This window comes from Carettochelys insculpta, chromosome 16, assembly GCF_033958435.1.
Source record: "Carettochelys insculpta isolate YL-2023 chromosome 16, ASM3395843v1, whole genome shotgun sequence".
In the NCBI taxonomy this organism is placed as follows: Eukaryota; Metazoa; Chordata; order Testudines; family Carettochelyidae; genus Carettochelys; species Carettochelys insculpta.
The window spans coordinates 31,665,025-31,678,453 of NC_134152.1; the positions used below are offsets into that span (position 1 = coordinate 31,665,025).

At 44.1% G+C, this 13,429-nt stretch overlaps 1 protein-coding gene across 2 annotated transcripts in view; it reads left to right on the plus strand.

Moving 5' to 3' along the window:
- The window catches only part of TMEM11 (transmembrane protein 11), a 17,122-nt gene continuing 3,693 nt past the window's right edge, over window positions 1-13,429 (plus strand). Inside the window, exons 1-3 of one of the 2 annotated variants that reach the window (XM_075011197.1) lie at window positions 15-61; window positions 2,890-3,042; window positions 9,663-12,591. In XM_075011197.1, coding sequence (XP_074867298.1) covers window positions 2,999-3,042; window positions 9,663-10,179 — 561 coding nt within the window. In that variant the 5' untranslated portion in view covers window positions 15-61; window positions 2,890-2,998 and the 3' untranslated portion in view covers window positions 10,180-12,591. Of the gene's footprint in view, window positions 62-2,889; window positions 3,043-9,662; window positions 12,592-13,429 lie in introns of both variants that reach the window. The other variant, XM_075011195.1, reaches the window with a different exon arrangement.

A 13,429-nucleotide genomic window follows, 5' to 3' on the forward strand; every position in this document is an offset into this window, starting at 1 on the left:
TCTCCAAGATGGCGGCGTGGGGAAGGAAGCGCGCTGGCCTCGGCAGCAGCGGCAGGGAGAGGTGAGGCCTGCCCGGGCGGCGGGACCCCGAGTCGGGGGCATAGGGGTGCCCCTGGGCTCCTGCTTGGTCCGGGCTGGGTGGAGGCCGGGCACTCTCCCCGCCCTGAGCGGGACAAGCGGGAGTAGCGAGGGGAGGAGACGAGGGCCAGTGAGGGGCAGGCCGGTGGCGGGGGGTGGGGGGTACAGTACATGGGGGCGGGGAAGAGGGGAGAACAGGTGAGTGAGGGGGAGGGGCGGAGGAAAGGGCTAAGGAGGGAGCAGCTGTGGGGGGTGAGGGAGCCGGCCGGGGGATGCCCGTCGTGGGGCTGGGGAGGAGCCGGGGGTGGGAGGAATCAAAGCCTCCCTCTGCCCCAGTGCGCTAAGCCCAGGGCTGTGATCCTTCCAAGCCTCTGGGTGAATTCAGGGCAGAGCCCAGCTGCGGCGGGGACGGCACCGTTTGCATCTGGCTCCAGCTGCCCAGCCTTAGCTGGGGGACGAGTTTCTCCGGGAGCGAGGAGCACGGGGAGAAGGGGAAGGAGAGGCAGCGCCAAGGGAAGGTCAGGGCAAATCTGTCTGCAGCTCACTGGAGACGGCTTTAACGCGTAGGCCAAATGATACCTCGTGGTCCGAGAGGTCCGGAGTCTGGGACGCTCCCAAAGACCTAAGGCTGTGGAGGTAGCAGAAGACCTTCAGACTTCCCTTGGAAAGTGCTTAATGCCAGTTGAGGGGTGTGTGTGGGATTTTGCTCTTTTGCTCCTTGGATTTGGAGACTGCCCAGTTATTTTTGGGAGAGGGAAGGGTGTACAATTGGCCTGGCTGTTCTGGCGGTGGCTGTTGCTTTTGGCTTTTTCCAGCGTCTGTGCTCACAAAGAGCTCTCTGAAATGCACGTTTGGTCACCGGGTCTGTTTCTGCCTCTGTCCGGATGGATGAACAACTGGGGCATAGTGGAATTACCTGCGGAGTAGCTGTAGAAGTTTGGAAACCTAACTTTAAAAACAGGAAAGAGGGAGGTCTTGTTGGGCTACTTTAAAACCTGTATGCACGGGGTTTTTTTTAAACTTGGCTCAGTCCTGTAGTCCCTTCCCCTTGGCATCTCTTTCCTTCAGGATGGGGCTCCATCCACTCTGTTGCTAACTAGTGTAACCAACAGCTTTTGAAAGTAGCTGTCTTCTGCTGCCCAATTCAAAGTCTCTGATGACTCTAGGTGGGGAGGCATTGATACTATTTAAAAATGGGTGCTTTACAAACACTGAGTTACTTGCCTCACTGACCTGTTCTGAGACTTTTAGTATTATCCTGATTTTTACAAATGATTGGGATTGGGCATGAAAACAGGCACAGAGGAGATGCAGCAGAATAGTACATCTGTACTCTAACCACTTCTACACACACTCTTCCAACACAAACCTGGCAAAAGCTAGTAGTATTAGGTGCCAAGCAGTTTTACTTCCAAGTAACTTTGACTGGTAAGATTACCTGCTTTTTGTGTAAATCTTAGGTAAGTGGTGGTGTTCCCCCTTGTGGAATTGGAGAGATCCATTGTCAGACTCTTGACTAGTGTCTTTTCTGAAGTCACACCTACCTATTTTGTATTGGTGTTGGGAACATGGCTTGTACATAGGGCAATGTTGATGGATCAGTTACCAGATGATAACATGTAAATGTCATAGAGAGCAAATGCAATTTTCTCAAGTTCATGAATATGAGTCTTGTTCAAAAACAGCCTTATGGAGCACACAGATCCAGCTTTCTCATCAAAGAGCTGTTTTAAGCTATTTCTCTAGCTCACTTTGTAGTTGTCAGCCGGCTAGTCTAAAAGGAGCATATGTTTGGGGGTAGCAGCAAGGGAATAGTGAGTAAATAAAATAATGTCCAGCTGTTAGTCAAATATAGCAAAATGGCTGGCAGCTGTAATATAAAGACCATATCCCTGCATAAAAGATCTGACTGATACATGGAATGTCTCATAGGTCACTGCCAGATTATTATACTTTACTTGTGGGACATATGGCTGAGGATGTTCATCCAACAGCTGGTGGTTCTGGGCTGGTTTATGATAGTGGTTAGAAGTCAAACAAAATACCGAGAAACTAACAAGAACTCATAAATATTGCTTTCCCTCCCTCATTCCAAAGGGCCTCTGTAGACTATCTAACCGGAATTGCTAATCCGTAGCCTGAAGCATTTTATAATGGAGAACAGCTATGTGCACTTGGAGTTCTGATCTAAAATGTTACATGATGACCACGAGAGCACAGAACTGAATGCCACTTGTTCCCTGGGGAAATATTCCGACAAACTTATGCAGAGCAGAAAGGACAATGCAATAAGGCAGCTTTAATGTCATCCCAACTACATTTACTGGCTTCTGGGCAATCTTAAAGGTCTTTCCTTTCGCTACATGTGCCGGTTGGATTTCCAGTAACCTGCTTGCTTGGAGCAGTGATTGATCTGCTTCTATTAGTCTTTGTTAAACTAAAAGTGGTGTTTCTTCAGTGTGCAATAGTATGACAATGTTTTGGCTTTGAGGGTCTCATGCTCATTTTCTCTGATATGTCCCCCACTGCCATCCTCTTTTTAAAGAACTAAATAGAATTCCTTATTTGGGTCTAATCTTGCTGCATTTAAGTTGTGTCCCTTGAACGGAAACCGGCTTTGCCTGTGTGCTGTTGTTTCTTGTCTTTGTTCTGACTGCAGTGATTATTTTCCGAAGACTGTGCTTGCACAGATTGTCTGGAAGCTGAGATGCTGATAGTAATGGGTCAAGAATGCTAAAATGTTGGAGGGTGCTGTGGGGAAAGTTTATCCTTACATCTCAGTTCTCATGTGGAGTACCCCTATCATTACAGTCTTGGACCTTTCCTGACCTGAAATGGACAAGCTTGTCAAATTGTATGATGGTTTTGTGATGTTGAATTTTTCCACTGGGGATTAAGATGAGCCCACAATTCATTTTTCATGTTGAAAGTAACAAGAGTTGAACCCAGATGTAGAAATAAAAGGTTAGTGCATTAATGTTCTTGACTCTGACCTGTCTGCACAGAACTGACTTATTTTAGGTTTTGGTTGGGACTCTAACAACATGTAGCTGTGTTGGAATTCATTCACACACCAGCCTTCTGTCCTTTGGTGCACTGGTGTACTCATTTCTTCTATGCATGTTGCATGTGGTGCAAATTTTGCACATCAGGAGCATTATCACATGGCAGGAAGCCCATCTTTTTCAGTCGCCACCCAAACCAGTCTCTGCATTTGCCATTCTCGTGAATTTCTGCCTGGAATTGTTTACTAGGTCAAGAAACCTCTCTTTGAGTGGTAGAACTACAGGTATTCTGCTGTCCATAAGTAATCCTGTCACATTTTGAAAAATAACTTGGGGTTAAGAAAGTTGAACAATAAAATACAAAAGGAATTGTGTACTATCTGGAGATACTTCCTATCGGGTCAGGAGATTCCTTCCTGACACCCACCAGTCAGAACTGAAAGAATAGAAGAATAGCTGATAGATGGAAATGAGAAGGGTTGGGACAACCCACTGATGAGAAGGCTATAACTGCCTTTCCTTTCCCAGCTGCTGGCTGGAGGAGGATGTGGAGAAATTTCTCCCAATACAGTGGTCTGAATTCCATTTTTAGAAGGGATGGGTGCGGGAGAGCAAGGCATGAAAAGCTTCTCCTGCTGTATACCTGTGCCATGTGCTGCTGAGTTTGTAAACTAGTTTAAGGATATGTGTGGTAAAAGAGAAACAAACTGTGCTTGTGACCAGGAGACTGCAAAAACAGGAGCGGCAGCTCATAGGTGGCTTGGGACATATCCTGTGGCCAGAACTTTTTTGGGAGATAGAGATGGGACAGATTTTAGAATCATATCTGGGAAATGTCTTAAATGTCTAGCGTATAGCAAGCTGCAATGTTTCCTTAGTGCACTGAGTGGTATTTTCAGTAGGGGTATGCATTTCAAATTTAACATTACCCTGTGGTTAATAGGGGCTTTTCTGTCCCTTTTTCTGGGGGTTGCTGTATGAGCAGCTGAGTTTAATTTTTTGTAACCCTGTTGGGACAATTATCTTATAAAGCTAGCAACAAAAGCTGTTTAATCTAGTGAACCATCAGAAAAGAGTATTCTTATTTTTTTAACATGGCTTTTTAAGTGGCGAAGCAGTAGGAATGAAATGCTAAAACAATCACAGGGAATGGGATTCCTCAAGCAGTGATATATACATACAAATCTCATAGAGCTGAAAGAGACCTGGAGAGATGGAGTCCAGTCCCCTGCCCTCTTGGTAGGACCAGACATCATCCCTGACAGATTTTTTCTGTAATCTATTGGTCCCCGTCCCCTAAATGGCCTTGTCAAGGATAGAGCTTCCAGCCCAGGGTTACAAGGCCAATGCTCAAACCGCTGAGCTATTGCAAATAGTATTCAAGAGAAAAGCCACACAATTACCCCAGAATGGACATAAAACTTTCCCATAGCATTTCCTTCTTCGAAGAAAGACTCTAGAAAATCATTTAATTTTGCCCAGTTTAAAACATGCTTTTAAGCATAACTAACACATCCAGCCTGTGGCTGTGAGGCATCATTATATGGTGTCCTCTGATGTGGGTTACTTATCAGTGCTCCCAACTAGGTTGACACAAGCACAGCACTAACAATGCTTAAACCCTGGCTGTGTGTGTGTGTGTGTGTTTTTTTCCTAGTGGTGGTGGTGAGTTCCAAAATGCACTCTTCAGAGGCTCCTGTGTGCTGTTCTGTTAAAAGAAAAGGCCCTATGTCATGGAAAATCAGTTTTTGCTGGTCTTTGTACTTGAGGTCTCTGAGGCAAGAATGGGATTTCTTGTTCTGTGTCAACGAGTTCTAGTCAGGTCTCTGGACAGAGCTGTCTGTGGTCTCACCTTTGGGCAGACACAACACATTGTTTGGATTTTTCTTCTTTTGTGTACAATTGTGAAATCATTTCTCAGGAAAGGAACTTTGGCTTCCCCTGATGTTCCACCTGTTGCAGCCAAACTTGTATGTGGAAGTGACATACAATGAGCCCCCATGTGCCTGAACTTTAACTTTATGGCTAAGATCAAGTTTATTTTGCATTTGCCCCATATGTAATATTTGCTCCCTTCACCGTCTCCTCATATTTGCTGCTGCTTAACATCTAATACCCACTTCCCCTAGCCCATTCTTTGGTTTTGGGGTTATTTAGTCAGTGCCAGGATAGACAGTTGCATCTCGAGTATTTTCTGGAAGAATAAGTGGCTCTAATAGGGATTTTTCAGTCAAGGGATCAGCCGCTGCTGTGGTTGGAGCCCCAAGAGCATATTGCCTAGGCAGTGTTCCCTGTAAGCCATTCGCTTGTGTGACCACTCAGGAGAGAGTCAAATGAAGCCCAGCTGATTAGCAGAGCACCCACAGCTAGCTTTTTTGTTTCTGCTGGTGGTGCACATTTGCACGTCTTGGTACACATAGAAAATTTTATTCAGCACGCGAATGGAAAAAAATCTGCATGTGGATGAAAAATTCGATAGAACGTTCAGGCTAAGGCCAGGTGCTTTCTGGAAAGCATGTCTTATTCTGTTTCACTCCATATCTTTTTTACATAGAGTATGTTTTATGGAACTGATTTTTGCTCCTGAGCATCATGTTTTGACTTCACAGAGCCCATAAAGATTCCAGGAGAGAGGAGAAGGCTTGAAGAAGCATATTTTCTAAAGTGTTTAATGAGTTCTTGACCTACTTTCCTTGACTGGGAGGCTATTAACTAAGTGGGTCTATGAGGATGCATAAAGTGTGGGGAGTGGGAGGTGGCAGGGAAGGAGGAGAGTTATTCAAAGATCTTTCAAGGACAAGAGGGAATTCTGAGAGAGAAGAAACAGCCTGAACCCAGAGAGTGTTGGGGTCTGAGCTGGAGAGAAATGCTGGAGCTGGGTAGGTGCATTCCAGTCAGAGAATAGATCTAACTTGAGCAACACAGTGTTATAGGAAGTCTCACAATGGGGTGGCTTCTTCCCTGAACTTAAACCTTTCCCATAACTTCAGTTGGTTGACATGGCAATTCTGAAGAAAGCCTTCTTGAGCCTTTTTTATCTAGTAAGCTGGGCTGTTGTAGATAATGGCTTTCATCAGCATTTTTTAGTTTAAAAAAGGTGGGGGGGAAAAGCTGGTACTCAGCTTGTCCCCTTCCCCTCAGCCAGTCCTGCTGGTGGGGCTGCCAAGGTGCTGCTACTCAGTACTGGCAATTACTGGCATAAAAAAAGCACTGGCCAGTGGCACTTGAAGCTGGATTGAAGTCATTCAGTGTTAACAGCAAATGGTTTCACCCACTCGGTGCTGTTTTATAAAGCCTGCATCTCAAGTGTGCCCTCCAGAGCGAACAATTTCCCAGAAAAAATGAGAGGCTAAATTAAGGAAAACAATTTTATTGATGTCCTGCACGTTCAGCAAGCATAGAACAATTCCTCTTCAAATTTTGAATACATCCATTCAAAATAGGAATGGGCTCAGTATGTCCACTACATCAAAGATGGTCTTCTGCTACAGAATGCCGCATGGTGGGTTGGACTTGGAAGTCTGCATGCCTTTGACTGCTTAGCACTTTAAGCCTACAGTTCTGGATTATTACTGTTTTCATGTAACAGAATGGTTTTGACTAGTGTAATCTGCTGCCTTGTGTAACCACAATCTGAATATGTAAGTAACAAAGTGTAATGTGGTTTGCATCAACTAAACAGTTTTTTTAGAGTAGAAAATGCCTTAAACTAGGACTGACTGGTTTGGGCCTTTTTTTTTTTTTTTTTTTTTTTTGGAATGATAAAAATGTTTTGTTTTTTTTTTTAACCTAGTAAAACTGTCTCTGGGAAATATCCTGCCATCCCTGATGCCTTCTCAAATGGATCTGAAAATTCTTCTGGCCTGGCTACACGAAAGCTTAAGACCTCTTCAGTACTTACTTGAAGGGGAAGCGCTGGTGAAAAGTTCTAACTTCACCTTGTATACCATGACTAGATTTGACTCCATTTGGACTGTGAAATTAAATTGCTTGGTTGTCTTCCTCTGTCATGCTAACCTAATTCACTTTGGCATTTAAACCTTAGGAACTTCTGAAATTGAAACAAATACATATTTCAGTGTTTCGTAACAAATATTCTACTTTTACCAGACATGGTTCCATTTAAATGTAGCAAAAATGTTTTGCTTTGAAGCTTCCAATTCCAAGGCTGAGTAATGGACAAGCTAAAGGGGTTAATCTGAGACATCATCTTTTTTTTTTTTTTTTTGGAAAAGAAATCTTAAACTTCACATTGAAATGCTATGTTTCTGTCACCAAATTAACAGAATTTCATAGATGTGCAAACCAGCCCTTGTCCTGGGCAGAATTGTCAGAATCTCCTATTCCAAATGCAGACAGGCTCAAGGCAAATGTAATGTAGCCAGAGAATGGCCAGGGTCTGGCTTACAAGGAAAACCTTACTTGTAGGTTTACAAAAATATCAACCAGACACTTACAGAAACAGCTCATTGTTTCCTAAATGAGGCTTTTAAGTCTTAGTTCCTGCTGCTTGGTATTGTTGTCACCATTTGCTATAAACAAGCTACTTCAAAGAACAGCCTGTAATTTAACAATCGTCTTGATTACAGGTGGCTGCTGCATAATACACTTCCCAGCCTGAATAAAGGTGGATTTAAGGGTAATTTCTGGTACTACAGCAGCTTGCTTGCAAACATGTACCTTCTCTTCCTTTGCCATCTCCAGTGAGACATACTACAGGTTGAACCTCTCTAATCCAGCACTCTCTCCCTTTGCAGCATCCCTCGTCTGGCAGGATTTTAGTTAGCCAGATGTCCACTTATTATGGGTGTAGCCACATTTCCTGTGGTCCCATAAAGTTTGCTTACAGCTGTCAGTCATGGCGCTCAGTGTTCTGTGCTGCTGTTTACCTCTGATTTACCTCTAAATATCTTGTAAGAGCCCAGTAAGCAGTGGAAGAGTTGATAATGCTGCAAGACCATATTGACCTTCCCTGGTTCCGTAAATTCTCTTGTTCAGCACGAGTCAGGTCTTGAGGGTGCTGGACCAGAGGTTCAACCTGTAGTATCTTTATACAAATGGAGCAAGAAGGCAAGAAAATTAGTTTCATTCTCCACTGAAAAATTCTCCATTGCCAAATCGCTTAGGCCAAGTGAATCCAAGTACTATCAGGAATAATGTTTGATCTGCTGTGAGTAGATCAAGGAAGTGCACTGGTTGGTCTTGGCCTGCTAGGGGAGTTTGCCGATAACTATGTTCTTGGGAGCTGGTGTGCTTGGGACATGGGTTTTAACAGAACATCTCAGTGAGTTTCTTTTAATTAGTTAAAACCCATCTACTGTAACTGACGTCATTTGCTCTGTTCTGCTACCACACTGAGGCTGTTGTATCTACTTCACAGAAAGGTGAACAGATCTGGAGTAAAAAGATAAACAGTTAGATGCTGCTGAGGGGCAAGAGGCTGGAACCTAGTGCAGGCTACCTATGGTTTTACCAAGGCTAGTGATCTTGCATGATATGTTCAATCTGTGTGTATACAACTTCCCTAGTACATTCTGGTGGCAGGAGTAGGGAAACTGCTGTAGAGTAATGCAGACAGCTTTCCTATGATTTAACCAGTGTTGAAGTAAAAGATCTCTCTCTCTCCCTTTGCCTCCCCATGTGGCAAGAAGAAGGAACCAAATGTGCTGACAAATTCTGATGGCTGCTTTCCTGTCACTTCTCCCTGTAACTTCCAATGTGTGTCACTCCTCATTACCATGGGTTGAGTTCCACAAATTGGTCAGTCTCCTAACAAGCTGGCGTGTCAGCTGCTTAGCTGTTGCTTCTAGAGCTGAAATGGTAGAGGCATGGTGCTGGAAATGTGGGGGTTATCCTGGGTTTGAGTTTTGTTCCGATCTGTGCCAGGAAAAAGTGTGGACAAATGCATGTCTTGTTGGAAAATGTGCAACCGCTTAGTTGAGGAACTATTCGTATCCAGTGTGTGTTCTGCTGGTGGCTCACTTCATCCTCTTATACAGTCCTCTCTTTGACATTGACACCACTGCTTAATTTTTACTGAGACCACTAGGTCTGGCAGTTCATAGCACTGGCACCTCTTCTGCACCAATTACAAATGTAAAAAACAAAAAAATGCTTGAGCTGGGATGTCACTGATGGCAGAAGTCAAATGGAGAAATCTGGTTGAATCGTGAAACAATCTCAGGATCTTAATTTCTTGATGCTCTTAATTCTCCAAAATGCAGAAAGTAAAATTCCCTTGGATGTAAAATGCCTAATTAAGCCCAGATGAAGAGTTTGTTTCCCTTGCATAATCAACTGCTCTCAAACAGTCTTGAGCAGAAAAGGTAATACTTTGTTTAGTGGAGGAGCAGAGACCTGGTGACCCTGAGGTGTTCAGCTAGTTTCAGTTTTCAGCAGCTCATGTGGATTAATGTAGAGAGTCCTGTGGCACCTTAAATACTAACAAATTTATTCGGTCTTGAGTTTTTGTGGACAAAACCTACTTCCTCAGGTGAAAAATGGCTACCCCTTTGGGTTACTGTAGAGGAAGGGTTGTTTCTGAGCTCTGTAGCTTAATTCTCTTTTTCCTGTTAACAGGGTCACCTTGGGCTCCACAGAGTGTTACATTGTGCATGAAATCTACAATGGAGAGAATGCTCAGGACCAGTTTGAGTATGAGCTGGAGCAGGCTCTGGAGGCACAGTACAAGTATATAGTGATAGAACCCACTCGCATCGGCGATGAGACTGCTCGCTGGATCACAGTCGGGAACTGCCTGCACAAGACCGCCGTCCTAGCAGGCACCGCTTGTCTTGTCACACCCCTGGCCTTTCCAGCAGATTATTCCCATTACATCTCCCTGCCAGCCGGCGTGCTGAGTATGGCCTGCTGCACCCTCTACGGTATCTCCTGGCAGTTTGACCCCTGCTGCAAGTACCAAGTGGAATATGATGCCTATAAACTTTCCCGCCTGCCCCTGCATACACTCACCTCCTCCACTCCTGTGGTGCTAGTGAGAAAGGATGACCTGCACAGAAAGAGACTGCATAACACGATAGCACTCGCTGCCCTGGTATACTGTGTAAAGAAGATCTATGAACTCTACGTTGTATGATTTCAGTAGGGAAAAGAGAAACCCACAAAGACAAGCGTATTAAGACTCCCACAGTAACATTTTTTCCTCTGAGAAACAGTGGAGACTGGGAAGGTGTTTGGTTTAATAGAGTTGTTATTTTTAAATAACACATCACTGGTGCACCAAGGTTTTTCAGCTCTTCATTACTCTTAGGATGTGGATCTGCAGTGACTTGAGAGCTGTGTGCTAAGCTGTGGGAGTTGAATCCAGCAGTGGAAGGTTGATGGAAGAAAATTAATAAAGGGGGTGCGAATTTTTTTTGGGGGGGGAACCTTTAAGTATATTGTTTAATTGTATACACAGAACCAACCCAAAGTTATCATTGCCCATTAAAAGATGAGAATTTCAAATGCTTTTGCATTCTTTCCTATTCAAGTGGCTCCTCTTTGGAGTTTTTCAAGTGGGGCCTTACATTTTCCAATGGGAGCCATGGTAATTCATACTCCTGCATATACGCTGCAGCAGTGCCCATGCAACCTGATGGTCTGAAGGGATGGCTTTGGTGAGCAATGGAGTATTTGACTTCCTGTGCTTTACCAGTTGCTTCTTGGCAAAGGGTACCAATTGCAACAGTTTTGATGATGATCTATTTCCAAGTAGGTCACACAAGCACTTATGCTCTGTTCTTAGATTGCTGTGCTGTCCTGCCAATTTCCTGCTGAGCTCAGTGGGAATGGATCTACATTTCCCAACCTCTTCCTGTTAAACTTGCATGCAGGCTCTTTGGTGTGGATGTATCTCCCTGGGGGGTAAGATTAAACTGTCTTGGTGTGGTAGATAGTTACAGAGAGGTAGCCGTGTTAGTGTGTATCTTCACCAAACAAAAAAGCAGTCATGTAGCAGTTGATTTTGTTAAGTCTTTGAAGTGCTACATGACTGCTTTTTTTGTTTGGTGTGGTAGATAAGTCTTAACTGAGAGGAGCAGTGATTACTTTACCCCATCATATTTTTAGTCATGCATATTTGCACAAGCACTATGTGAAACTAAAATAGTACAGGTTGAATCTCTCTAGTCCAGACTCTCTTCCAGCAATATCCCTAATCCCACGTGATTTTAGTTAGCTGGACTACTGCTTGTCATGGGTGTGACCAAGTTTCCTGTGGTCTCATAAAGGTGTTTTTGTTTTTTTGACAGCCACCAGTCCTGGCTTTGTGTTCTGTGCTGCTCTTTATCTCAAATTTACTCCTAAATATCTTTGAAAAGCCCAGTAAGCAGTGGAAATGTTGACAATGTGCTAGACACTAGTGACCTCCCAGGGTCCAGCAAATTCTCTCATTCGGCATTGGTCAGATCCCAAGGGTGCTGGCCTAGAAAGGCTCAACCTACATTAGCAAGAGGTGTCCCAATCATTTACTTCCGTTGGTACTGGTGGTAGCTTCTGGAGTAACTTGCCCTCAGTGCAAGAAGCATTTCCTTGGCTTTGTAATTGCTGAGTAATTATCCCCTATTGGGAATTTAAAATTCAGCCTAGTGCAGAAATTCCCATTTCCTAGCTTGGAACAGGCAAAATATTGTTCTGCTTGAATTCAAAAATGTTTGTAACTGGTCAGTCTTGCAAAACTGCAGTTTAAAGGGGAGTAGAGCCAGACTCCTGCTGGATGGAATGGGAGGCAGGGCCTGCTGCAGAAGAACAGTTTTGCTTGTAGCATTTATCCTGAACACAAGAGCAAAGCCTGATAACCTGATCTGGGTCTGCACAGGTGTACTGCCTTTTTTTAAATAGTTGCTGCAGCTTGACCACAGCTGAGGTGCTGAATTTGGAATGGAGTCTCGGGGCCAGAGACTAGCCTAAACTCACCTTTATCCATTGGCTGTAAGAGAACAGATTGGAAATCTCCCTGTCACTGAACTTTCAGCAAGCTGGCTGATGCCTGGGATTTGTCGTCATCTGTTTTTCATTTAAGCATCCACTACGGAAGGCAAAGTTCTTGTTGCTGGCATACTTCTGGAATGGATGGTAGGCTAATGTCACACAGTGCCACAGAAGGAACATAAGAACATAAGAACATAAGAATGGCCATACTGGGTCAGACCAAAGGTCCATCAAGCCCAGCATCCCATCTGCCGACGGTGGCCAATGCCAGGCGCCCCAGAGAAGGAGAACAGAAGACAAGTGATTTATCTCCTGCCATCCATCTCCTGCCCTTGTTATGAAGGCTAGGGCACCATACTTTATCCCTGGCTAATAGCCATTTATGGACCTGACCTGCAAAAATTTATCAAGCTCTTTTTTAAACCCTAATAGAGTCCTGGCCTTCACAGCCGCCTCGGGCAAGGAGTTCCACAGGTTGACTGTGCGCTGTGTGAAGAAAAATTTCCTTTTATTAGTTTTGAACCCACTACCCATCAATTTCATTTGGTGTCCCCTAGTTCTTGTATTATGGGAAAAGGTAAATAATTTTTCTATATTCACTTTCTCCACACCATTCATGATTTTATATACCTCTATCATATCGCCCCTCAATCGCCTCTTTTCCAAACTGAAAAGTCCCAGTCTCTCTAGCCTCTCCCCATATGGGACCCTTTCCAAGCCCCTAATCATCTTAGTCGCCCTTTTCTGAACCTTTTCTAATGCCAATATATCTTTTTTGAGGTGAGGAGACCACATCTGCACGCAGTACTCGAGATGTGGGCGTACCATAGTTTTATATAGGGGAAGTATGATATCTTTTGTCTTATTATCGATCCCTTTTTTAATAATTCCTAACATCCTATTTGCCTTACTAACTGCCGCTGCACACTGCGTGGATGTCTTCAGAGAACTATCCACTATAACTCCAAGATCCCTTTCCTGATCTGTCGTAGCTAAATTTGACCCCATCATGTAGTACGTGTAATTTGGGTTATTTTTTCCAACATGCATTACCTTACACTTACCCACATTAAATTTCATTTGCCATTTTGCTGCCCAATCACTCAGTTTGCTGAGATCTTTTTGTAGTTCTTCACAATCCCTTTTGGTTTTGACTGTCCTGAACAACTTGGTGTCATCTGCAAACTTTGCCACCTCACTGCTTACCTCATTTTCCAGATCATTGATGAACAAGGAAGTAACTTAAATGTTCAGCCATAGAAATGTCCTGCTCCATGGAGACATTAAAGGGTGTTCTTGTGATATCAGGACTCGGATTCAGTCTTCTGACTCTTCCTGCCTCGGCTGGCTTTCTATACAATGGCCATTGAGTGAACGTCCAGGCCTTTGTTTGGTTACGAATGCTGTGCATACAG